The sequence below is a fragment of the Gossypium arboreum genome, chromosome 9 (assembly GCF_025698485.1).
Source record: "Gossypium arboreum isolate Shixiya-1 chromosome 9, ASM2569848v2, whole genome shotgun sequence".
Taxonomy (NCBI): Eukaryota; Viridiplantae; Streptophyta; class Magnoliopsida; order Malvales; family Malvaceae; genus Gossypium; species Gossypium arboreum.
Genome location: NC_069078.1, coordinates 1,501,387 through 1,529,355, shown reverse-complemented (window position 1 = coordinate 1,529,355; position 27,969 = coordinate 1,501,387). Strand labels below are relative to the sequence as shown.

Below are 27,969 nucleotides of genomic sequence, written 5' to 3'. Positions count from 1 at the left end.
AAAATTCTGAAAATTTTATGGATAGAAGATATATGAGTCTATGTTCAGGAAAAATTAACGGCACTTGATTTGGAGTTTCGTAGCTCTAGTTATAAATGATTTAGTGACTATTGCTCAGGAAGACAGCTTGCAGTGAAATTATGATTATGTGGTAAACACTGACAAAAATTTGTTAATGAGTTGCTTATTAGTTCTTATAAGCTTACTCTGATCTGTAGGTGTGGTTGGCCGAATATTGTAAGGGGTTAATACGTAGTTCGTATTTGAATAGTTAGATTAACGTGTTAGTAATCCAATTGTAGGCGGTTCGTGTGTGGATCTCGTCAGCATATCGTCGCAAACAGGTGTGTAACTAACACCCTCTTATAGACTAGATCGGAAAAAGTTGAAAAGCCGGTATTTTGAGAACTTGCGAGTGTACGAATGCTCGTGAGATTAATAGTTTGATGTATATGGTAAATTAAAGTGATAAGACTGCAGAGTGCACAATTACGTGCATTTCGATGTTTTTGGGCTTAATGGGCCAAAAACGGGATAATGGGCCAACGGGCCCAAGTCGGTAAGAAAATGCGGTAAGTGTTTCTGATCGTATGTAAATGGCTATGATATGCATGAAAACCTTAAGAATAGTTAAATTACTTGAATACCCCTATGTATGGAAAATTACTGTTATACCCATAGATGCAAAATTACCATTATACCCCTAAGGTTACTTTTGACTGAAAAGCATGACGATCTGATTCTGTATGATGTATGCCATGATTATATATCTATTGCATAGGGACATGGGTTATATTATGGAGAAAGCGTCCTGGTGGCTATGCCACAATTATCTGATCTGGTGGCTCTGCCACATATATCTGTTCTGGTGGCTATGCCACGATTATCTGATCTGGTGGCTCTGCCACATATATCTGTTCTGGTGGCTCTGCTACAATATCTGTATATGGTGACTTCGTTACAATATCTGGCAGCCTCGCTGTGATTTCTGTGGTGTGTAGCGGTTGGGTGGGTCGAGTAGTCTCCCCACATGGTGTAAGGCTGGTACGGGGGTGTTATGGATGAATTTGGGTTGGGATTTCTGCATTCATGTAATATCTGTTCTGATCTGTTATGGACCTATGGGCTTTATTCTGAATTCTGTTCTGGGCTAAGGCCAACTTATTCTATTTCTGTGGTTTGAGCTGATATAGGCTATGGTTGGGTTAATTTACACATGAGTTTCCCCAAACTCACCCTTTTATTTTCATCCACGCAGTAATCCCCAACCATAGTGGGCTTGGAGCGTGAGGGAATTGGAGTGGCCACCCATTCGAAAGTTTGATTTCCTTCGGTGAACTGGACATCATTTTATTTACGTTGAAGTTTTGGGTTTTAAATGTAATAAGGCCGCTTAATTATTTTTGATGGTTTTAATATGTATTACTAAGATAGGTATTACTTATTTTAACTGTTGAAATTGGATAGCTTTAGGTAGGCGTTTTCAAAAACAACAATTGATTTCAAAATAACACGACAACAAGCAAAGCTTCCTTAATGAAAGTATTTTCCAAAATTAATCACTTTTCCTAAAAATGACTTAATCAAATCAGTTTCCTAGAAATATCCATGACGTTAAGGTGTGGCAATGGCGGTATGCATGCCTAGGATTAGATCCGAAGGGAGCTTGGTACTTAAGCAGTCCGATGGACTCACCACCTCTTTTTCGGTTTCCTACCTGGTGCACAACTTCCATTCACTTTATCCTATAATGAAATTATCTTTTAAAACACTAAGTAAGTTTTTCTAGATCAACAATATAAAATGTTTTGAACGCTTCGATGTAGCATGTCAGATCCGGTCATAACGTCTGGGCCGGGTTTGGGGTGTTACAGAACGATATTGATTGATACCAAAACAATGGTAATTTGAAAGATTGGAGCACTATTTCTATCTACTGAAAGTATGTGAGTATTGAGGACATATTGAGCAATGTGAGTATTGAGGACATATTGAGCATGTCAAATAAATGTGAAAAGTATTGAGATATAATTATCTATAAGATTGTGTGACATATTGCATATGCATTGGGTTTGGATTTTGTGGTTAATGGAGGAGTTTCGTGGAGTACTGACCGCATATTAAGTCTATATTATTCGTAGTCAGTGCACTACACCTCGAGTACCGAGGGGATTGGCAATTTTATCGCATATTATATGTTATTGGCAATTGTATCGCACTCTTTGATATCTAGTAGATTTTCTACATTATTGATTATTCGGTGGTTTTACCACATCAAGCTATGCTCATAACATTTTGGAGTTTGGTAGATGGGTTCTAGGGAACTCATGGTGTGCATCAGATGGTATGGGTAGGAACCTTTTTGCATTGCATCATGTGCACGACATATTCGAATGTTATTGATTTGCTACGTATTGTATTTTGTTGTATTGAATGGTATCGAAATTAATGATTGTTACTTGAATGAATGATGACCTATGCTCATACACCATTTGACATCAATTTGATAATGGCTATGTAATGACATGAAATTCCCATGATGGTTCTGTTTTCTTCTGTTAATGCTAATATGTTTCACTGTATTTGATGTTTTTGCCCGTTTAAATAATTATTCGACTCACACTGAGCTTTTCATAAGCTCACCCCCAATAGTGTTTAACTTTTCAAGTAAACCTCAAAATTAGGATCGGACTCGGCATTCAGAGAATCCACTTGGACCTCAGATTATTATTTTTTAATTAAGAATTATTAAATCTTTATTGGTTTTGGCTTGTAATTTGTAATTATTTCTGGTATGTGGCTTGGTAACTTTTCTTTTGGGGATTTTTGCATGCATGGATTACTCAAGCATAATTAACGGGATAATGCATGATATCGAGCTTAATTAAAATTTGATATTGTTCCCTAATTTCCACTACATTGCAAAGGAACTGTTTTTGTAAAACAAATCGATAAGGCAACTAATTTTCCAAAATGACTTGAAAAATGGTTTTTCTGCTGCATTAGTTTAACTTCGAGTTTTTTTTTAAAGAAGAGCGACAAGCAAACAGTTTTTCTAAAATAAAACTGTCAACAATAAAATAAATCCTAAGCATACACGACCTAATAAATGAATGCTTTTAAGCTAACTCAAAGTATAACTACGATTTTCTCTAAAATGAGTTTATTTAAAGTCTTAAAAAGTAACGTAAGTTAGCTTAGCCATTTTGGTGGCTAATGTAGCCTTTTCAATCTAGCCATAACGTCTAAGACAGGTTTGGAAGGTTACATATCTCATGCATAGAGCCTAGAAATATTAAAGAAGCATTAAATGATTAATATTGAATGTTGGCTATGCAAGATAAGTTAAATTAATTTGAGAGAAGTAATGTATGGACCCTAGTTGACAGACTTAGTAAAAATTTTATTATAAGTACAAAGTGGGTTTTTAGGAATAAACTAGATGAGAGTGGTAACATAGTGAGAAACAAGGGTAGCCTTGTTACTCAAGGCTACACTCAAGAGAAAGGAACAGATTATGATAAAACATATGCTTTCATAACTAGAATGGAAGCCATTAGGATGTTTTTAGTTTTTGCATGCTATAATGCTTTCAAATTATTTCAAATGGATGTCAAAAGTGCCTTTTTAAACAATTTTATTAATAAAGAAATGTATGTTGAACAACCACCTGTTTTCTAAGAGCTAAAATTTCCAAACCATGTTTTTAAACTTTCGAAAGCTTTATATGGTTTGAAACAAGCTCGTAGAGCTTGGTATGAAAGACATTCAATTTTTTCTTGAAAAAGGTTTGTCTAAAGGGAAGGTTGACATAACACTTTTTATTAAGAGAAAAGGAAAATATTTATAAGTAGTGCAAATTTATGTTGATGATGTTATTTTTGGTGCTACTAATGAATTTTTTTGTGAGGACTTTTCAAAGCTAATGTAAGGTGAATTTGAGATGAGCATAATGGGAGAGTTTTCATTCTTTTGGGGACTCCAAATCAAGTAAGGAAGGATGGCATTTTCATCAATCAAGCCAAGTATATAAAAGAAATGCTCAAGAAGTTTGGGATGGATATCCTCAAAACCTCAAGTCACTCTTATAAGCCCTTCCACAAAGCTTGACAAAAATGATGAAGATAGACGTGTAGATATAAAATTATATAGGTCTATGATTAATTCTTTGCTTTCTCTTACCGCAAGTAGACTGGATATTATGTTTAGTGTTTGTTTGTGTGTTAGATATCAATCATGCCCTAAGGAATCACATTTACAAGCCATTAAGAGAATTTTTAGTTACCCCAAAGAAACTCTTAATTTAGGACTTTGGTTCCTAAAAATTCATCCTTTAGCTTGTATGCTTTCTCAGATGCAGATTTTGGAGGTTTCAAATGGTACTTGTCAATTCTTAGGCAACAGGTTAATTTCGTGGTTTTCACATAAACAAAATAGTGTTGTGTTGTCTACCACCGAAGCGAAATACATTTCTATCGGTAATTGTTATGCTCAAGTTTTATGGATGAAACAACAACTTAAGGACTATGGAGTTGATATAGATATTATTCCTATCAAGTGTGACAATACTAGTGCTATTTGTCTCACTAAAAATCTCATCCAACATTCTAGAACTAAGCATATTGAAATAAGACATCATTTCCTTAGAGATCATCTCCAAAAAGGTGATGTTGTTCTAGAGTATGTAGACACTTTGCATCAATTAGCAGGTATTTTTACAAAACCTTTAGAAAAAGAAATATTTGGACAGTTAGGAGAGAACTAGGTTTGACTACCTTGCCTTGACTTTGTGTTGAATCTTTTCTCTGCACTTTGAATGATTTTTTAAACTTGTATATCATTTAAAATGTATTGAAAAAGCATGCTTACATAATTTTCATGGTGCTTATATGCAAAAAGATAGAGGGAGTTTAGACTATTTGATTAATCTATTTTGACCTTATTTGTCTAGCATGATTTATTTTCCATGCCCTTGAACTTGTTTGAATAGATTTTGTCTAGTTAACTTAGCCAATTTTTTAAATGAACTTGTTATGATCTACGAATCATATGCATCATATTTATTTTATGCATTTTCATGTATATGAAATCATTAAAATTTATCTAAAAGTCATTTTAGGACATTTAGAGTACATTTGGACTTCAAAAATTGAGTTTTGGAAAATTACTGCGCTTGGAAAACATAATCACATTTTGGTATCGATACCGTTATAAAATTATCGATGTTTTTCTAAAATTATTGTTACCCTTGTAAAAAATATCGATACCTGTCAAGTTTTAAGAATACCTGCACTGAAGGTTTCAAAACAGTTTTTAAACCCCAAAATTATTTTTCCTCTCCATCCGAAAACCCTCTCAAATCTCACCTAATTTCTTCACAAATCCTCCCACTTTTTCACCAAATCTTTGCTCCAAAACACTTTCTAACACCATTGTATCAAGATTTCCTCAACATTGCTTCAAGTTTTTTAACATTTCAACAATTTTGAGGTAAAACCTAAACTTTTCCTATTTTAAGACATTATGAAATGTAGGTTAAAATATTGAATTTTGATGGGATTTTGGATTGCTTTGGACTCTATAAATTATGTTTCGTTACAGGGGGTTGTCTATTTTTAAAAATATTCTAAAAATTTTGTTTCAAACCCTTTGTACACCAAATGTTCGATAAAATTCCTCAACAAAATTCTTGTTAGCCTTAGTGTGTTTTTCAGTATCTAGTATTCTATCATGGCCCCTAAGAAGCATCTTAGAACTGAAACTCATGTCCCAATCCTTCTAGTAGGTTTAGATCATCCCTTAGTGAGTGTTTTTATTCTGAATCGAAACAAGAGTGGTTTAATAGAAATTTTGCACCTAAACATGTTTGGGAGTCCAGAAAGCTAGATTTTTTCCATGTTACAAGGTATAAATTTCTATTATTTTCCAATTTTGCATAGTTGGGGTTGGATTGATTTCCTAAAAATTCACTCGCCTACTTACATTAATCTTGTTCGAGCTTTTTACTCAAATGTCAAACTCGAACATTATGAGTCCGATGAGAGACTATTATTGTTATTAAATCATTTTTAATGAATACCCCAATTCGTATAACTTTGGAAGATTTTGAAAATTTTCTTCATTTACCTTCCGAAGATGAATCCAATAAAAATTATGCTTATAACCCTCAATCTTTATATTAAGTCCAGTTACGCATCCGAACTTAATCTCCGTTATCGTGTCCTCCATCTTATCGTCACTTGGATCTTTCGACCTATCAAAAAGCATGTCATGCTTCACTCCATCAATTATTAGTGGATTGATTGTGTTTAATTCGATAGGCGTCCTGACCTTGCTCTTATAATGTTCAATGACATAACTAAAGGCACCAGGAAGGCAATGTCTACAAGCGTCACCCTTTCCTATGACACTTATTTGTCATACATTTTTAGGCAACTAGGGATTAGCACCAATGGAGACATCCCTACCATTTCAAACCAACCTCTTAGTTATAGGGCCCTTCACAATGCTAGTTACCGTTTCTATTCTAACTCCGGCAAATGGATAAAGAGTGGACTTTCAACAGCTCATAAAGAAGATGTTGCCAAAGGTGCTTTCGAGGATATTCTTGTATCGGAGCATGTTCCTCATTCTGAGCATGTTCCTCCACCAGTTGCTTAACCTCAGGCTACTACATCTTCTTCCGATGTTAATGTTGTCATCCTTAATGCTCTTCATTCCTTGAGTAATAATCTTCGAGGATTTAGAGATGAAGTTAATTCTAGGCTTTCGTCGTTAGTAATGCAAATGGCTTCACTTCTAGCTCATCATTCCTTCGACCCCTCTATTTTCTCCTAGTAATGATGATCAGGATAGTTATTGCACTTTTATGCCATTCTTCATGACATTTGCACTATTAGTTTATGTGTTTCCTATAACTATGGTATGTTGTACCTTAATGTTTAATAGGTATTTTAAGATACTTTGATGATTACTTTACAAATGTTAGTTCACTTGTTTTTTATTTTTTTTAACATTTATTATTGTACTAACCATTATTTTCTCCTAAGCTTTATTTGTCCATTTTTATATAACAAAAGGGGAGAAAGCAAAGGTAAATTGTTGATATTAAAGGTAAATTATCAACAAAGATAATGTGATTAAAGTTTGATATTGAACTAAATTATCATTATGCAAATTATATAAATTTAGTTACCATTCTTTTCTAAGTAAAAAGAACGTCAAATTTTTTCTTAAAATTTTACTAAGCCTTAAATTGAGAATGACTTTTATAAAGGGAAAAGCTTATTCAAAACAAATTTACCAATTTTTTTCTATATCAAAAAGAGGGAGATTGTTATACCAAACTTTATTTGATAATGTGTTTTGATATAACAAATTAAAATGTTTTTAATAAAAGCTAAAGTTGAACAAAATTGAAAAATTGTATTTTCAATGAAGTCTAAGAGATATAATTTTGAACCTACTATTTTAAACTCTTAAAAAAATTTTTGAATCAACCTTTAATCAAGTTAAAATTATTTCAATCAAGTTAGACTTTTTCAATCAAAGTTAAAAAGACTTTTTCAATCAAAGTTAAAAATGTTTTAAAACGAGTCAGTATAGGTCCTGGCTATAAATTATCAATACTTTTTAGCCAGTATTGATAGTTTCTAAAATATCGATACCCCTCCAAAAATTGGTACCAAATTGACATTTTGTTTCTCAAACATTTTAGCTAAGTATCGATCCAATATTGATATTTTTCATGTGGTATCGATAAAAGTTTGTTGGTATTGATATTTCTGGCTCCAACGATTACTGAATTTTGCATTAAATGCTAAAAATATCGATACTTTGTTAGCAAGTATCAATACTCGTGGTTGCAGGTGAATTAAATACACTGGTTATTTCATCCCTAACGACTTTATTAATTTCTTCAAAAACAACAAAGATTGGAAATCAATTAGGGGTATAAATATCATCTTTCAAAGGGTCTACAACAATAAGAGGGAGTATTAAGCTTAAAGATGAACCAAAAACAACCTTGTGCTTTCAATTCTCAACAATTTCCTTTATACACACTTATGAGCTTTCATTGTATTCATTCAGCTCAATTGTTTCTCTTTGTATTAGTGTTTCATTTGCAAACATTCTGATATTGTAAGGGTTATTTCTTTGTTTGCTTATTTTTTTATTCTTTTTTAGAGGGTTTTGTCTTAAGGTTCAAGTAAAAACCTTAAGGGAGTTTGTAAGGTTAAACATTGCCCTCAAAGGATGTCAAATTAGTGAATTTTGGAAAGTCCTTAATTGTGGAAATGTAAGGTAGTAGATTAGGCAATTGGGGTCAAACCACTATATATTATCATGTTCTTGTTTCTATTTATTCTCTTAGCTACCACAAATTTTTAAATAGGCCAATTCACCCCCTCTTGGCATTTCGAGTTGATTAATTAAGCTAACAATATTGAGGGCCTTTTTCATCGCATTCAACTTAACATTAAGAGCTTCTGCCACATAGTCCTTGAACTACTCTTTCATCGAGTCCAACTTATCGGTGCATCCTTAACTATCTCAAGTGTTTCCTTCACACCACCCATGGATTCCTTGAGATTGACCACTCAACTTTTCAAAGCCGACAACATATCCCTCGATCTGCTATTTTTCTTGCCTGTCTTATGGGCATCCCTAGGCTCAACCTGCTCGTCTACTTCTTTCGTCATCTTAACCGACGCCTTTGAACTTTAACTCTGATACCAACTGTCACGAGTTTAGAACTTAAGTTTGGAAAACCATGTGGCCTTAGGCGATACCTTTACTTCAAATCTACCTAAGTTAGCCTAACTCTCAAAAAAGTGAGAATTCTCACAAAAATTCTCTAAGGCACGGCAAACTCTCAAAAGACAAAGGAGCTCAAATCGAATAGAAAAGCCACAAGAAAGCTAAGCACACCAAGTGTTTGAGTAAATGCTCTCAAATATATTTAATAACTTTGAATGTGATGATTACAAATGAAGGGGAATGCCTCTATCTATAGTTGAGCTCCCCCGGATCCAACGATATAATTTAAATTACATCGATAATTAAGATTAATGGCTATCTACAAGATGAGAGTCCTAAAGAGTTTAAACTCTATACAATTTTATCTCTTAGGATTACAAATATTAATCATGGTAACTTTAGTTTTACTAGAGTGTTCCACTGGGCCACCAAGGCTTCAAGTAGATGCGTTTCTCCATGTGTTCCACAAATCGGACTAATTTAAGTGGATTAAATGAGCCCTATTTAGTCAATTGACCTCTATGGGACAGTATGTGTGCATTCATCATAGACTTTGTATTGGATCTAGTGCCCTAAGTGTAGCATTTTTTTTGCAAACTTGTAAGTTTTTCAAACAAATTGGTTAATAAAACAAAACATTGATTAAATTAAAATACTTTGTATGACTGTCCTTATATGGGTTTTGTACGCAAAGCAAAATGGAAGCAAATGTTGCTCGTTGGTTGTCTAATGTTTAAACTAATACTAAGCGGTATTACGTGATCAGATTGTAATACGAAAAAACATCTTATATTAGTAGGTGAACCTAAACATGTCCTTAGTCTAATAAAAAATAAACAAACCGATTGAAAGACTAATATGTCGTCTATCAAGTCTAATTGGAGAGATGTTTTGTCTTGAGCATCGGAATGGATGACTCCGAGAAGATAGAGACATAGATGTGACTGACTGGACTGATAATATATCAAACAAGACATAAAAAGAATATATCCTGAATCCACTTATGGATTTATTCACTTGTGACATTCAGAGTGTGGCATACCTAAATCCTGAGTGGATGACGGATTATGTATGTATGACTTATACACTTTGATGTAAGTAAAAACTTAAGTTTGAATAGATAAGGAATCGAAAGTTGATGCATTGGGTGTAAGACTTTTATAGTATGTAGTGTCATTTACAACAGTGGAATTCATAGCCTGAGACATGGGTAAATGATATCCTCTCATTGGCATTACATGATTGATGAAAAGTAAACGTGGCCACAGGTCGTTCATTTTTGTGATGGATGACTTGATCACTATAGTAATTGGCTTTTCATGAAGGAAAATGTAATGGTTACCATGAGATAAAATAGCATCATAATGGGAGAACGAATATTATCCAAAAGAGATTAATGATATCCTATGAGGGTAACACACTTATGACAAGGTCATTGGAAAAGTATTAATCGAGTTGCTTTCATAATAGCGTGTCGTTAGGGAGAGCTCAGGTACGATGCTATAGTGGAATGGCTTCGTGACTAAATGAGTTTATAATTAATAGGAAAAAAGATGGAACTTAATTATAAATGATTTAGCCTCAATTACATATGTCAAATCGATCCCTTCGCTAACTTGTTAAAACCATAAATGAATTGCATATTGAATTAAAATGAATAGAAATGGAGAAATGTAAAACATTCAAGAAATGGTTATCGTTTTCTCCAAAATGAAAATGGAGAAAATGGAATCATTTGGAAATGAATATGGTTTTCTCAAAATGAAATGGAAACAAAAATGAAAATGAGGAATGAATTCATTTAGAAATTAACAAGGAATTCTAAAAAATGATTGGAAGATTGAGTTTATGTTTTTTAGCTATTTTAAAGCCCGAAAAATAGAAAAATAGAATAAAGTTGAATCAGATTACAAAGTACTAGGTTGAAAAGTTTGGGAAGTACTCGTAATTGGACCTAATGTGAAAGAGATTCAAAATCCCCTCATGGAATATGAAGGGGCGGCAACTTTAGTAGGAATACTAGGGGTATGCCGCCCACTCTAATCCTATTCGTGTTTTTCTATTTGAAATAAACTTCTTTAATTCAACAAGGGTCATACCTTTTCTCCTTATAAATAGATGACAATGATAGGGCTATTTACACAATTTTAAGATATTATTATTTTGTCCGAAAATAAAGAGACTTTTAATCTCTAAGAATTAAATATATTTTCCGGAATAACAATTCTACCAGTTTCTATTTGAGAAGAAAATTTTCGTTTTCACCCGAAAAGAAAAAAAGTATTTCTAGTTTATGTGTTTGATGCAATTTGATCAAGCCCACACTCGAAGCAATTCATGGTACAAGAATAGTGGAGAAGATTGTTCGGTTAAAAGCCAGGAACGACAAGGATCTGTCTATCTGGAAACACAAGTACGTTTTCGATCTAAGGTTTATTGCTATAAATATCATAAACTGAGTCTGTTTTCAAAATTTTTATTTTCTGCTATGCAAGAAAACCCTTTTTCAAATTGATTCTTTCTAAAACTTTGATTCGAGACTCATGACACTCGTACTAGAAGTTGGATTGTATTTTGCCTTTTACTAAAAAAAGGGTAAATTAGTCCGAGTACATTAAATCAAAAAGCAAATTGGTCCTTCTATTATAAGTTTCATTCATTTCTACTGTTAAAAACTAGTCTCCATATGTTAGCATGAGGTATATGAGGCATGTCAAGTGTAACTATCTGATTATTTCATACCACGCTAGTTTTTAAGGGTAGAAATAGATGAAAATTTTAATAGTAAGGGTCAATTTACTTTTTTATCTAACATATAAGGATTAATTTATTTATTTTTTAAATAAATATAATAAAATATAAATTGACTCTTAATATAAGAGACTCGTAATACTTTTACCTGTCACAAAATAAAAATAAAAAACATTCATTATACAAAAGATATAGCAAATAATCATCATATAAGACCATTGATTTTGCTACGAGCCCAATCTATCATCAAGGCTTCGGTGATCATGTACGGCCTGGATTTGAAACTGCTCAAAAAGCCCCATTTCCTCAAGCTAATTGCTCAATTCTCAAAGGCACAAAGCCATCCTCTCACGCTCTTTATAGCCCCCATTTGAGGTGGTTTCCTCCACGCAAAGGAAAAAACAAGGGAAAAAAGCTCTTAAAATCTCGTGCTCTACCCCTTTGCAAAGGTACCAAACGCTTACCTTTCTTGCCCTTGGGTGCGGTTACCCCTTTAGACTTTTTCATCTGATTTGAATCCCTTATACCTTTTTTTTTTCTTTCGATTTATTTCCACTGTTTGTTGCTTAAAATCAAGTGGTGCCGACAAATAAGAACAGGGTAATCGTTTTTGTTCCTAATCATTATATTTTCCAGTTCTTTCACGATTCTTGATTAATTGGTTTCTCAATCCGATTTTTTGTGATCTGAATCGGCTTGTTTGTTCACAATTCCTTTGTGGGTATTCCAGATTTTTCTGTCTTGCTGCTGATTTTGTGCTGATTTACCTTGCAATCTTTTTTTCTTTGCTGGTCTTGGGTAAGTTTTGGTTTAGAGCTAATTGGTTAGTAGCTTTTGTTTTTTAAAATTATATTTTTATGTTATTAGTTTTATCTGCGTAGCTTTTGTTTTTTTTTAAACTATATTTCTATGTTATTAGTTTTATCTGCTTGGTACTTGGAGACTCTGCATTATTGATTGTATTTCTGATGTGGGTTTTGCATAATTTCTGCTAAGAACTTGGCTTTACTCAAATTTGGATCTCAAACCATTTTATTTCTTCGCTCTGCGTGTTACTGCTGATGAAAAGGGCCTTCCTTTTTATTCTTTTGTTATGATCATCTTATTTTTAATGTAATTTGTATAGCTTGAACTTCATCATTTATAAATATTGTGGCAGCCTGATTCCTTCAATAAATTATAAATGCAGGTTTCATTACTTGATTACATGTTATAACCAACTCAGCATTTGACTTTAGACCTTTAAGCTGACGGCTAGGTTTTTGAAATCTGCAATCTTCTCAGGCTTGCACATTGATATTAAGAATTGTTTTTGCTCAATTTTCGTTGCCATCCTAGCAAAACAAACCTTATTCTTTGTCAGTCCTTTATGCTTATGTCTATGTTCGGCTTTTCATTTTGACTCTAGTTTGATGTAAATGTATAACAAATAATTGATTTAAAGATGTATATAATGTTAACTTCACTCTAATTGTCTAAGTAATGATTGAAGTTTCCCAATTTTGCCACAATTTGTTAATTTGCACTTGTGCAGCTTTGTGAACTAAAGTAGCAAAGGTGGTACTACCAAACTCCCAATTGCTTCTAGTTTATAGTTGGCCACAGGATTATAAACATCTTTTTATCACAAAGAAAATTTTCAAAAACAACAAAGTTTGATGTCAGATTGTGTTAGCAAATCATGATAATAGCAGTAGAATTGCTTCAAATATGACTAATTTGGAAGCAATGTTTCTGCAATTTTGAAGAATAGTATGGTAAGAACAATCTCTGAATGATATATTGGTACTGTATGTACCCTTTGTTTCCTTTAGGATACAAATACGTTGAGGTTAAATTCTTATATTCGTTTTCTTTTTTATATTTATACCATATTTAGTTATGTCAAATTAATGGAATCTTCCTCTTTTTCTTTTTTCCACATCCAATGCAAATTATTGGGCTAAAGTCATGTTTGTAGCGAGAATGATGTATTATTTTTCTTATTTATATGTAGGATCTTCAGTTATATTAAATTAATAAATTGTTCGAAGCAGGTAAGGGAAGCTCAGTGATCTTTGTAATTTGCCTTATAGGTGCAAAGTTCACCTGAATTTGATTTTTGGCTGTAATTTCAACTTAGAGATCGTACAATTTACATTGGATCCCTTAGGCTAACTAATTAGTGGACTTATCCATGGTACCTTTTGTGGGCTATACGATATCCATTGCTGTACAGTGTTAAAATATTTTTATTCTAGACAGACAACTATGTTACTATTGTGTTATAGCTTAGGAGCTAAACCACAAGTGATGTGATCAGCTGCAATTATGTACATCCTATGGTTCGAGTCAGTTGTTGGGGTATTTACGTAATGTTGATTGGATTTGACTGTTACATTTTACATAATGGCTGGAAATGTAAACTGTGCGATATTAGGGGGATGATGTCTTAATCAAAATAGATTTTTGTTTTTTCTCCTAGCTAGAAACTTAAGTTCCTATGACTATTTTTCTTTGTGAAAGAAGCTTATATTGAACTTATTATTATTATTATGAGTTAGCTATAACCTCATATGATAACTGGTCTCTACAGATGAAGGTTATTTCAAAGTTATTAAGATTAACCGAAGTGCCCTATGGATGCCATTGAGGCTCTGACCTGAATCTTTTCTATTATCTTTTCTCATTTTTTTTGGGGCCTCGCTGCCTTTTCCCTTTTACCCCTGTTCTTTGAATCTAAATCTTTCTCTTTGCAGTAGAAATTCTGTGTTTGCATTGTGATGATTGACTCAAAAGCATTGTAGTATGATGGCATTTTTAACTATCAAGAGGATCAAGGTTTTATGAACTTGCATGTGGGAAAGAAATGATATTTAGATATAAAAAATATAAAAGGTTTGTACATGCACCTTTTATGAGGGATAACTAAATCAATTACTTTCAGGAAATAAGATGTAACCTTCTCATAATTTTGAATTCTTTTTCTCTCACATTGATAATCCTTGAATTTTTCTGTACTTCTATCTCTTTCTTATGGCCAACTTTAAGAGCCTATATCCCCTTTTTGACTATTTTATGCAGGGGCTTGCTCCTAGTGATTCATAGAGGCATTTACTTATCCATATTGCCATTTCTCTACCACTCATATAATATATGGGCTGAGGTGCACATTTCATGGGAGGTGTAGAGGATGATGAACCAGCCTCAAAACGTATGAAACTATCCTCTGAAGAATTGAGACGTCTTTCAAACGGTTCAACTATTAAAGAGCCTGTAGCTGGGTCTTCGCGTGACCTGATGGCTCGGCCCCTACAGTCTGAAGGGGGCGAAGAAGTTGTTGGCTCAAAAGGGGTAATAAAGAAGGTAGAATTTGTCCGAATAATAGCAAAAGCATTATACTCTCTTGGTTATATAAAGAGTGGTGCTCATCTAGAGGAAGAGTCAGGGATACCATTACATTCTTCTGTGGTCAATGTCTTTATGCGGCAAATTCTCGAGGGAAATTGGGATGACAGTGTTGTCACATTGCGTAATATTGGTCTAACAGATGAAAGGACAGTAAAATCAGCCTCTTTTCTGATATTGGAACAGAAGTTCTTTGAACTTTTGGATGAAGAAAAAGTAATGGATGCTCTGAACACATTGAGGACTGAGATTGCACCTCTTGGTGTCAATGATAGTAGAGTACGTGAGCTTTCTTCATACATTGTGTCACCATCTTACTGTTCTCCCACTCGGTCTCCGAAACAAGATACAGTGAGGGCAAGATCTCGGAGCAAATTATTGGAAGAATTACAGAAGCTGCTTCCAGCTACAGTTATGATCCCTGAAGGAAGGTTGGAGCATTTAGTTGAACAGGCCCTTGTCTTGCAACGAGATGCTTGCATGTTTCACAACTCTCTGGATAAGGAAATGTCACTATATTCTGATCATCAGTGTGGGAGAGATCAAATTCCTTCTCAAGCATTGCAGGTTAGACTCTGTTCTGCTAATCAGATTTATTTTGGTTATTCATCTTTTGTTCTTTATTTTAAGATAGCAATTTTTTTTATCGATGCAAATTTCCATGTGCATTATGCATTATTACATAACAGATTGTACACAATTCATTCTCTTTTTATTTTCTTGGGTTAATTTTATGCAAATTAAAAATCAACTTTTAAGTTCTCCTTCATCAGTATGGAATATTATGTCTTGAATCAATATTAAGCATTTGGCTTTAAGTTAGGTTTAAATTGCAGTGTTTACATGGTCACTGAAATTATTGTTCGAATACTTATTGGATAGGAAGTTATTTATTGTGTGCAGTCATGAGGTATTCTCTACCATTCTACCTGTTTACACTAGCCTTGAAAGTTTGTTGAAGAGGCTGTTAGGATCTGAAAATGAGAGTGGAAAGAACAATCTAAAGTTATCAAAGAAGATTGCTTATCATTTATGTGTTCCTAGAGGCTCACATTTAATAGGGATGATGCCAAACAAAAAGATCTAACATTGAAGAACTCATTAGAGAAATGGACTAGAAGAAGTGATTTGATGTCTGTAATTGAGGTAGTGAGCTCTTTACTATCTCTTTTGTGATTGGAAGAATTTTGCTCAGAAGGTTCCAATCATGATACTTGAGAATTGTTTGGAAAAGATGGAATTCAATGTGATTTCTTAGCAAGAATGCTAGTGAGTCTTTTCGAAGCTGGTGAATGTCCATTAATATCTTCTTTCATTGGTAGCCATAGGTTTGATCCAAGAATAACTAAGATCAGGTAAGTTTGATAGTTCATTAAGGCTTCGTTTACCATTGAGGTTGAATAGTGCTTTTCAACCCAAACCATGATTTCAAACCAAAAGTAACGGTAAACAAGTAGCTTTTCAAACCCCCAAGCCACGTTTTTAAATTGGGAATTTAACCCAAGCCAAAAAGCCAAAATTGTTAGTTTTTGGCTTTTGCAAAGGTACTTTGGTTGAAATTACTTATCCTCGTTAAACTAGTCCAACATATCTTTTACTTTACAGCATCATGTCTAAAATGGACATTTTATTTTTTAAAAGAACTTTTGACAGAAATGGTAAACACTATCAAACTTTTCAAAAGCATTTTTCCATTGCACCTTTCAACTTCAGTGGTAAACTAGCCCTAAACCTTAGTTTCATTAAGTCAGCTTTGCCTTTAGTGCTTAACATGCAGTTGTACACCACTTGGTTGATTCAAACAATTAACAACCGTTAATGTTCTCCAAGTAAATTATAAACCTCGTATTAATTAGAAAAACTATGACTTATGATTCATTTTCATTTATTTGGGAAAAGCTTGCAAGTGAAAGTGATGGCGATTCAAAGCGTAAAGATATCTTCTTAGACTCATGGAAAGTGCACTTGGCAGCTATACAATTTTAAGTCCACTAGTTTTATTCAGGTCTTTTTGTTAAAGATTTTAACTCCATCATTGTGCGAATTCGTTCCCCAAAATTTTATCTTATTGGGCTTTGCATTTTTCTTTTTGTGAATTGTAGTTGCAAATTATTATTATCTTCTTTTAAACAAAAATCCTTGTCATTTTTCTTGCAACAGATATTACAGGCTCACACTGATGAAGTATGGTTTTTGCAATTCTCACATAACGGAAAATACTTAGCTTCATCGTCAAATGATCAGTCAGCAATCATTTGGGAGGTATTGCTGTTCACTTGGAACATAACATATACTGTTGATTTTGTTAAGGATAAACTTTTTAAATCCCATCATCTAGTAATAAATTGATTTGCATTTTCAACTATGTTTTTCAGACTGCATTGCAGAAATGTGTTTTAGTAATTTTTATGTACTTTCAATTAAAATCTAGTAATGTGTCAGCTTCTTGGATGCTTATTCTATATGTTGTTTGGTCATCCTTCCTCACATGTTCGTCATATGACTTGTCAATTCGATACCTCTGAAATGTGTAATTTTCTTTTCATACAGACAAGTTAATTTTTTCCTCAAAAAAGAAAGACTGCTCTTTCTTCACTTATCAAAATATTTTCAAACTGTTGAATAAAGATTGTAAGCCAAGATAGTTGTCTTTTCCTGTTAGGTTGGATGCCATCTGGTTGAACTTTTCCATCTAACTTCAGTACTCATTATATGTACTACTGACTACCCCCCAAAAAAAAAAAAACGAAAGAAAAACCTCCAAATTATTGATGCATGCTTCAATTAAGTCCATTCTCATTTTTCCTCTCATTTGGGAAAGGAAATTTTTTGCCCAATACTTGAGATTGAAACTCCAACTTTTCTTTTTCTGAACCTCTACAATTATGCAAGCATTTTGGTGATCAGGATTTTTGCTTGCCTGGATTTAAATTTCAAGAACAAGGATTGTATTATTGTGTTTCGATGCTTAAACCAGTACTTAATGACTGGGTCAACTATTTTTTTGCTTGGTCAAAAGCCCTAGCAATTGGTTGATTTTTCTCATTCTAATATTTTGACGCATTGTAGGTTTATGAAACTGGAGTATCTTTAAAACATAAGCTCTCTGGTCACCAGAAACCTCTCTCTTCTGTTTCATGGAGTCCTGATGACCGTCAACTTCTGACATGTGGTGCAGAAGAGGTTGTAAGGCGCTGGGATGTCTCTTCTGGTGAATGTCTTCATGTTTATGAAAAAACTGGTCTTGGTATGGTTTCATGTGGATGGTCTCCGGATGGCAAGTGGATCTTTTCAGGTCTGAATGATAAGAGTATCTGCATGTGGGAATTGGATGGGAAAGAGCTAGAGTGCTGGAAAGGGCAACGAACACTAAAAATTTCTGATTTGGAAATAACAGGGGATGGAAAGCAGATTATAAGTATATGTCGGGAAACAGCAATATTATTACTTGACAGGGAAGCAAAAGTTGAGAGATTTATCGAAGAGGATCAACCAATAACTTCATTCTCATTATCTAGAGACAGTAGATTCTTACTGATAAATCTTTTAAACCAAGAGATCCATCTATGGAATATAGAGGGTGATCCGAAGCTTGTTTCTAAATATAGAGGCCATAAACGCACTCGCTTCATCATTCGATCTTGTTTTGGTGGACTTGAGCAAGCTTTTATTGCCAGCGGCAGCGAGGACTCACTGGTATGGACTTTTTTTAAAAATTGTTCTATGTAGCCTCTTGCAGTAACTTAGCCTGTGACTAATATGGAAAGCAGTATTCTCATAATATGATTAACAGGTCTGCCTCATTAGTTGTTTACTTCTATATAATGCCTTTATCTTACAGAAAATGATACTCCTTGTCTCACTAAAATTGTCACATTTTGATTTTTAGCAGTCAAAAATTTGTAACTTGTTCTTTTTTTAAAAAATATTATAAAAATTTTAATGAAATAGTTTTTAAATATATTTTTTATGTAAAATTTAATTAATTAAAATATATAAAATAATTAAGGTTAAAGTTTAAAAAGTTTGGCCCAAAAATGTCATCTGTGACATTTTAATTGAGACAGAGGGAGTGTAAGATTTTTATTTGTTGCGGATAGGCTGGATGTTATGAGCCATGAATTTGTTAGCGTAGACATTTGCTGTCTGCAGAATATTGCATACAAGTTTCTGAGATGGGTGTGTTTAAATTTTTTTTATGGTATTCTGTGTTTAGAGAATTCTTGGAGGATCATACCCTCCTACTCAAAGTAACATAGGTCGCAAGTATAGTGCAGAAAAATAGATTAAACAATGCAACATTATGCATGCACCTTTTCTAAATGTAAATTTGTGGAAATTGATTTGCTTGTGAAGTTAAGAGTGAAATTTAATTTTTTTTTCTACTGTATATGTTTAGGTCTATATATGGCATAGGGGCACAGGGGAGCTTATAGAGACATTACCAGGTCATTCCGGAGCTGTTAATTGTGTGAGCTGGAATCCAGCAAACCCTCACATGTTGGCATCAGCTAGTGATGATCGAACGATTCGGATATGGGGCTTGAATAATCTAAGCACTAAACGGAAAGAACCTTGCAGTAATGGCATCCATTATTGCAATGGAGGATACTGAGAGATTGAAATGCTTTGGTTCCGCAGTCATTGATACTCTCTGATATAATTGGTTTAATGTAAATACTTTTACCTTGTTGAAAGCTTGACATTCATATAAAAAAAAAGGATTGTTAACAATGCAGCAACTCTGGTAATAAATTTGCTATTTTCTTTTTTTAACATGAAATTTATTTCATTGCACAATTATGGATGAAAATTTGGAGCTTGCTTGCTATTTATTAGTGTTGCTCATCTGTGCTTGGTTGCAGATGCTTTTTTGGTAATTAACTTGGCAGTCTCGTAGAGTATTGAAGGATGATATGTGGTTTTTGGTTATTGTAAGTGGGTAACATATTCGGGTAATAAATTTGAATTTGACATTATAACCAATGTTGGTGGTTCGGAGAGGCACTTTGAATTGGTTGACTCAAGAATTGTGTAGATCAGTTGAATTAGGCAAAAAATTATTTGAACCGGATGACTGAATCGATTAAATTTGATTTGATTTATTTAATGGGTTAAATATAAAATTAGTATTTGAACTTGTTCACTTTTCTCAAGTTGGTATTTAATTTTTTTTGTCTGAAATTGGTATTCGAACTCTTTTTTGGTCTGCTAATTTGGTACCTGAGTCTAATGATGTTAAGATTTTGTTGATATGGCGATGTTGGCCATTCACGCGTCACTTCGTATTGCACTCTCAAGACCGGACTATTTTTTTATTGAATTCTTTTAAATATTATTACTTAATAATATTATTCCTTTAAGACATATTATTCCTTTAAAAAAAATTCATCATCATCGTCTTCAACCTTTTTTTCTTCTATCTCTAGATTTTTTCTTCACCATCGTCTTCAAACATTTCTTCTTCTATCTCTTTTGTTTACCCCTCATTTGTTCATCCGTTTGTTTTTTTTTTTTGTCCTTTTTGAGTATCTCTTTCATTTTTTCTTCCGCTTCCTATCTCTTTTGTGCTCTCTTTCGTTTTCTATCTCCTTCACGTCTTCACCATGTCTTTTTCTAGGAACAAAAAATCAAGTGCTCAAAAAAGGGCTTTGTACTGCCATTGCGGGTTAAGGACTCGCATTTGCAACGCAAATACTTCAAAGAACAAAGTAAGAAAATTATTTGGGTGTGCGAACTTCAAAGAGGTAAATTAGGGTTTGTGTTTTGGTTTGTCATAGGTAGGTTTGTGAGAAAAAAAGGGTTTTGTGTGTACCTATATTTTGTTGCAATTTGGGTTTAAGATTTATTCTAAGATTTTTAATATTCTGATTTTTTTTTTGTTGTATGTGAGAAATGAAGATCGGGGGTTGTGATTTTTTTTTGTGGGTTGAAGGTAACAGTGATGGGACGGATTCAACTGCAGAAGAACAAGGATGCACAATCGATGAAATAGTGCTTCAAAATAAGATGTTATTGACAGAGTATGGGAGATTAAGACTTGAGAACGATGAGCTCAATATTGATGAAATGCGAAGAATGAAATTCAAGATAACTCGTTTGGAAAAGAAGATAACATTGTACAAGGCTAAAATGTCAAGGAACAACAAAGTAATAGTTGCTTATAAGTTGTTGTTAGTTGTATCATGGATTGTGTTTTTGGGTTATCTTGCTTGTGGATGGTGAAATGTTGTCCATGTGTTTGTTGCATTAGTTGTTAAGGATGAATGAATTGAATTGAATGAGAAATCTTTTTATGTTGTTGTAAAAGTATATCCATATACCAAAACAAACATCAACAAAATATAACCATCATATACAACCATCATATAAAGGATTAACATAAATTATCCAACAAAATAGGACCATCAAATTATTAATTGCATGTTAACTAACTAAACCCAACTAGGAGGTATAAACCACAAAATAGAGTTCACAACTCATCCACAAAATCAAATTAACATCAACTATCTCCATGTCTTACGATTGTGCTTGGGTGGATCTTTGGACTTGGCTTTTTTTATATTCCTACTTTCTTGAGTGCCACCAGCAGTTTCAATGTTTCTGCTTCCCTTCCTTTAATTAGTGCACTTGATTGGGGTAGTCACTACGGTTTCCCCTCTCATACCAAGCCGCAATGCATAAAATACATAATTAAGAAACGTGTCCCCCAGAATCCAATAAGCATAACAGTTTAACAATTGGCAACTTACATTCAAAATTTGCATTCATGTCCTTTCATCAGTGTATAACCCAATCCCTTGCACAACCTATTTTCCCTTACTATGAAGTGTTGTAAGTATTTGTTGTGTTGAAGAGGATGGCACGGTGAAAGGAGTTAATTGTGTTGAATGAGCTGGTGGTGATGATGCAGATGCTTCAGATGCAACTGTTTAAGGAGGATTTGGTGGAGCAAGATTAGAGGGAGCTGTTAGAGCTGGTAGAGGTGTACTTAGCAAAATTGACATGTTAGGAGTTCTCAAATTAGCCAAAAATTGCATTAAAATTCTTGGTCATGAAAACACTTATAGTAGATGAAGTTTGAAAGCTTCTGGAGTTGTATCCAACCATGAAACACTTGTGGCACTTTATCTTCCTCCCTCTTCTAGACAATTTACTCCCACTTCTCTCTCATTCTTCTCTTACTATGTTCTTTTTTGGGCTCCCGAGCATTTTTCTTGGAATAGGGGGTCAATTGATCCCATATCAGTTTTAAACCAAAATTTCTCACTTGGGTAGCAGGCAATACAAACCCATACAAATTTTCAAACATATTTTTTAAACCCCTTATAGACGAAATCAGAAGTATAAGATTTTTTCCATAAAATGGTTGCAACAGCAGGTGAACATGGGATGCTAGTCAGATCCCATCTCCTACAACTACATGGCCACTGAAATAAATCAACAACTACAACATCACCAATGTTTTACACTTCAAACCTTTATGTTCCATTCCATTTAACATGACAGTATGAACTTAATTGGATACTCTTGTGTAACTTCTCACATATCTTAGGACAAAATTGTTTATTCCAATTTTTACATTTGGTCAAATTGTTTACAATACTCCCCGTTATATACTCCCTAATTTCTTCTAACATGGAAATGATAGACATTGACCTAGCTCCTAAAATTGATGCATTAAAGGACTCAACAAAATTTTTGTCAGTTGCATCACATATAAACCTACTAGAAAAAAAATCCTTTGACCATTGCTCAGGATCAGTCCTAAGTAGAGTTACCTTAGCACTATGTTTGATACGATCAATTTTATTGATGTTATCTTCAAAGTCAACGGTTATGTATGATTTGCATGCTCCCCAAAATGCTTGTTGCAGGTCTCCAATATTTTCTTTCATCCAGTTGGAATATAAATGCCTTGCATAAACTCTATGCTCAACCCTTGGAAACAACTCAAATATCTCATCCATCAATCCCTAAATGCAAAAAAAAAAATGGTATTAGATGGATCTGCTTTAATAAATTAAGCATAGTAAGATAGAATTATTTAAGTAATGTCCCTAACATACCTTTTGTTTATAAGTCATGAGCGTGAATCCAGAACCATCACCAATTTGTAAATTTAAAATAAGATTCTTAAGAAATGAACACTATGTTTCTCGGCTTTCATTCTCCACAACTACTCATAAAATAGGACAGATTTGGTCATTATCATCTCTGCTGACAGTAGATAGAAGTTTCCCCTTGAATCTTCCCTTTAAAAAGCATCCATCCAAACAAATAAAAGGTCTACAACACTCCATAAAACCTTTTCTCAATGCACTAAACCCTACATAAAATCTCCTAAACTTGGGAACCTCAGTAGGGGTTGGTCTTTCTACCATCACTTTTATATTTCCATCCAACTCTATCTTTTTAAGTGCATTTGCATAGTCCCATAGTTTATTAAACTCATAGCTTACCCTTCTATTGATCTCCTTTAGTGCCCAGCTCCTAGCCCGTTGCATGTACCCCTACTCAGATCAACTTACAACTCTTCATTGGCTAGTTTTTGCATATTAGTTAACTTCAACTTTGGAATCATTTTGATTTTACTTAATAAATGTTCCCCAACAAACTTGTAAGATACCTTTTTGTTTCTAAAAAGTTATTGAACACTCATGAGTTTCTCTAAAGGTTTTTATCTTGTAAAACCCATCACTATTATCTACATAGCATATATTCTAAAAGGACACCTATATTCCCTACACCTAGCCCTAGTCCTCCCCTTTTCATTCCTAAGATAAACAATATCAAACATTTTTTCACTGCATACTTTGCTAAAGTAGTCTTAAATTCCTTTGGTCCACTAAACACTATACCAAGCTCTACATGTAAGATTGGGTTATTAGGACCGAAATATATATGTCAGCTTCTCCTACAGACTACCTCACCATCTGAATGTAATTTGTTCCCCTACCTACTCATCTGAAACCTCACCATTTTTTCTTCGCCTTTCACTACTTTTACCTACATTTACAAACTCATTGTTAACCCTAGTTGTTGCTTTTGTTTAGCTCTTTTTCTTGCCTTTATAATTTTTATACCAAGCCTTGATATTTCTCACCTCTTCATCCTCAAAATCTGCCCTTAAAACTTCTTCACTGCCCAATGAGCTGTTCGTATCACTGGTCCTACTACTTTCACAACTTTCCCCATTTTTAGCACATGCATCACTACTCTCACCTAACTCGGTACATGGTTCTTTAACCCCACTATTCACTTCCCTTTCTCCAGTAGTAGACAACAACATAGTATTATCAATAACATCAGTCGTGTCTATATCATGTTCAATATATACATGTATGGACCCTATATTTCTAATAAGGTTCATCATTGTTATGAATGATGAATTATCATAACAAACACTTAGTCTCTTACTAAAATCTAACCCACATTCTAGTATACAAAGTTCTTCACAGCTTTATACCTAGCTTCCACTGCCGTCTCACACAAAGTGTAATGACATAGGAAATCTGGGTCAAAATCCTATTACAGCACTTCCCCTCCTGCATAGGCTGCACAAGCGTCTGTGACAAAAGTTCTACCCAAATGCCTATGTACCACCCATTTATCCCAAGCCATTATAAAATACTGCACATACATAATATGAATTTTAATATACATAACATACATAATATGCATACATAAACAATAATATACATAACATACATAATATCTATAGTAATATACATGCATAACAGATATACTAATATATCAATTGACTGATCTTTCAGCCTCAATCAATTTCACCCTCAAAAAGAAATTCCCTTCAGTATATAGTTATTTACTTACACACGAATGCCAAAAAAATAATAAGTTGTAATACGAATAAAATATCTAAAGAACGAAAACCATAAGCACAGTTAAAAATTGGTTCAACATTAAACCAACACTAAAAACCCTTACAAATTATTAACATTCTTTAAACCAAAAAACTGATGGTCCCAATAAAATATTTTTAAAGTGAACTTTTAAGCTTATAAATGATTTAAGGACTAATTTGTAAAGTAAATTTTGTTAGTTTTGAGTTTAAGGAGTAAAATGTAAAAATATTGATTTTGCCATGAAATTTCTATAATTTATGTTTATAGAGGGTTATAGAAAGATGGATTTGAAAATGTATTAAAAAATGGAGCTTCAATGTGAAAGTTATACTTGTTTCAGTTTTAGGGATTAAATTGAATAAAATGTAAAACTTTAGGAAAATTATGGAAAGTAAAATTAAATCATCATATTCATGAAATGAGATGAATTAGAGTTATAGGAACTGATAATGTGAAATGAATTATTGTATAGATCAAGATTTGGAACAACCGGTAGATAAACGAGGAAAATGAAAATTTACAGAATAGTCCCTGACATTTTGCTTAATGTCGAATTCACCTGGTAAGTTCACACGGAATAATTATGTATAACTATGTAGTATTTGTGGTTGGAACTATGTAGTATTTGTGGTTGGATTGTAAAATTATAATAACTTAATGCATTTTAAATTATTTACAAATTGGTACAAAAATATGAAAAAAGGACTATATTAGAAAATATGAGATTTGTGATAAATACAGATAGATAGGCAGTAATATGGTGTTGTTATATTGTTAAAAGGCATATATATTGTTGGACATCAAGTGGATTAAATTGATGATATATAATTATATTTTGAATTGTGGTTGGAATGGTACAATATGTGAGAAAAAAATAAATTGTAATAAACGATATTGATGCAAAAAGCGTGCCTAGATGAATGATAGGATAGGATACAATTGGCATGCCAATAGGGTTGATTGCATGCAAGTACGGGATATGTGTAAAAGATGATGTGGAGTAAAAGATTTGATAGAGATATCACTGATTACGCCAGAATCTTGCATTTGTTGCAAATTACCGAGCTTTGTCTCTATAGAGACCTTGGTGTGGTAGAGGGATGACACATTATATGTTATGACCTTTGTGCCTATGGGCTTTACTCTTCGGTGCCTTGGTGTGGTATAGTAATTGCTCTATTGAGCTATTTGGTGTATTGGAGGGATGATATATTACATGATACGATATTATGCCTATGGGCTTTGCACTAAGGTGCCTCGGTGTGGTGTAGTTACCCGTGTATCTATATCTTATTATATTAGTTCATCGGGCAAATTGTTTAAAAAGAAAGGAATTGACTGATTCTATATGATATATAAAAATGGATGTGTGTATACAAATATTACGTGTTATACAATTGAACTGAATAAATGATGTATAGGTTTGAAAATTATACATAAATGATACTAGATTGAATTATATAAATGGGGAATGTTATATGTCTGAAATGTAGATGTGTGTTTCGAATAGATATGTTATATGATGATTGAATAATTTAATTGAAATATATAAACAATTAATGATACTAATATAAATTATATTGAATTGAGTTATATGGCATTGTATAAATTGAATTGCTTTGAGACTTGTCTTTGATGATCTCACTTTATTGTTGTTAAATGTGGAAACAAGAAAGTCATATAGTAGCTAATTCGTTATATTAGTAGTGAATAAGGTGATTTCAATGTTTTAGTTCATATGTACTTACTAAGCATGCGTAATGCTTACTCTATTTCATCTTCTATGTCTGTAGTTGACATTCTTGCAGAACGTGTCTATCGGATCACACCAGAGCTCACACTATCCAGTTTTAGCCTCGGTATACTTGTGAATTATTTTAGAACTGGTTTTGTGGCATGTGTCTAGGTTTTGAGGTGAACAAGTGTTTATTTAGTTGATAATTGTATAATATGCATATAATTCTTGTTTTGGGGAGCTTATATGGTATGTTCATAGATGTTGATGAGGTCTGTTTTTGTGAATGGATTGTTGTCTAGTTGATGAATTTGGAAATGAGTTAATGCTGATATGTGCATCGTGGTGTAATTATGTTAATATTACCAAATGTGGTGTATTGAGGTTGAAATGGTTGGTAAATGATTTCCATATGAAAAATGAATAGGTGAATAAGTTATGATTTGAATAGAAATGAAAACAACTAGGAGCATCATTTGGGGTTTGTTAGTTATTAATAATTATGATTATGTTATGTTTGATCTTGAAAGTTAGCAAGTTGAATAAGGTAGAAATGAATGACTATGGAACGTATGTATAATGACAATTTGTATATTATAGTATATGATTGAATTGTGTTGTTTGAAAGAATTAGATTGGTAATTGATGCAGATGTAATTGTACTTATGTTACCTATTAAATGGTGACCTGATTTGAGCATGAAATGTGTATTCAAACTTGTGGTTTTTAACCATCTAGGTAAAAGTATCAATACCAAGGACCAAGGCATCGGTATTTTACTATATGAACAATTTTCAAAATTTATAGAATGTCAATTTAGTATCGATACCTAAAATTAGCAAAATGCCAAAATGGTATCGATAATGATATCGATAACTATTACAAAGATATCGACACTTATTTCCTTAGTATTGATACCCAGCCTAAAGTTTTGAAATTTTACATGTTGGTCCTTATTCATACTCGAATCAAATAAATTATGTTTGATTGATCTATTTTATCTTAGAGATGTTTGAAATTAATATCATGCTTATAATTGGTTTAAATTGATGTTATTAAATGAATTGATTGAAAATAAATGTTTCAGTAACTATAGTAGCATCATGTAACTCGGGCTCGGCAACCAGACTGGGTAAGGTGTGTTACAGCATTGGTGGCCAGGAATGTAACACGAAATCTCTGAGTTTGTGGCTAAGTGTTTGGTATGTCAACAGGTGAAAGCCGAGCATTAAGTTCCATCAAGCTTGTTATAGCCTGTAATGGTTCCTGAGTGGAAATGGGAACATGATACGATAGATTTCGTATTGAGACTGTCGTTATCTCTGAAAAGAAAGATTCAATTTAGGTTATTGTTGACAGATTGATGAAGTTAACTTACTTTATTCTGGTTAGAACAGACTGTTCACTCGAGAGATTAGCAAAGTTATATGTTTTTGAAATTGTGAAACTACATGATGTACCATTTAGAGG

General features: G+C 33.2%; 1 protein-coding gene and 1 long non-coding RNA gene across 5 annotated transcripts in view; both read left to right on the top strand.

Annotated features, from left to right (window-relative positions):
• The first annotated feature begins 239 nt into the window (after positions 1–239).
• Positions 240–27,969, top strand: part of LOC128280733 (uncharacterized) — an 88,058-nt gene continuing 60,328 nt past the window's right edge. Inside the window, exon 1 of the long non-coding RNA XR_008270866.1 lies at positions 240–344. This is a non-coding gene — a long non-coding RNA (uncharacterized LOC128280733). The remainder of the gene's footprint in view (positions 345–27,969) is intronic.
• On the top strand, positions 11,737–19,681 carry LOC108456870 (WD repeat-containing protein 26 homolog). 4 transcript variants are annotated; one of them, XM_053019036.1, is made up of 7 exons: positions 11,737–11,960; positions 12,089–12,111; positions 12,242–12,309; positions 14,575–15,465; positions 17,059–17,160; positions 17,968–18,594; positions 19,298–19,681. In XM_053019036.1, the coding sequence occupies exons 4-7, from the start codon at positions 14,668–14,670 to the stop codon at positions 19,511–19,513; spliced, it is 1,743 nt and encodes a 580-aa protein (XP_052874996.1). In that variant the 5' UTR covers positions 11,737–11,960; positions 12,089–12,111; positions 12,242–12,309; positions 14,575–14,667; the 3' UTR covers positions 19,514–19,681. The 4 variants fall into 4 exon arrangements, with proteins under 4 accessions (XP_052874996.1, XP_052874997.1, XP_052874998.1 ...); XM_053019037.1 differs by lacking the exon at positions 12,089–12,111; XM_053019038.1 differs by lacking the exon at positions 12,242–12,309.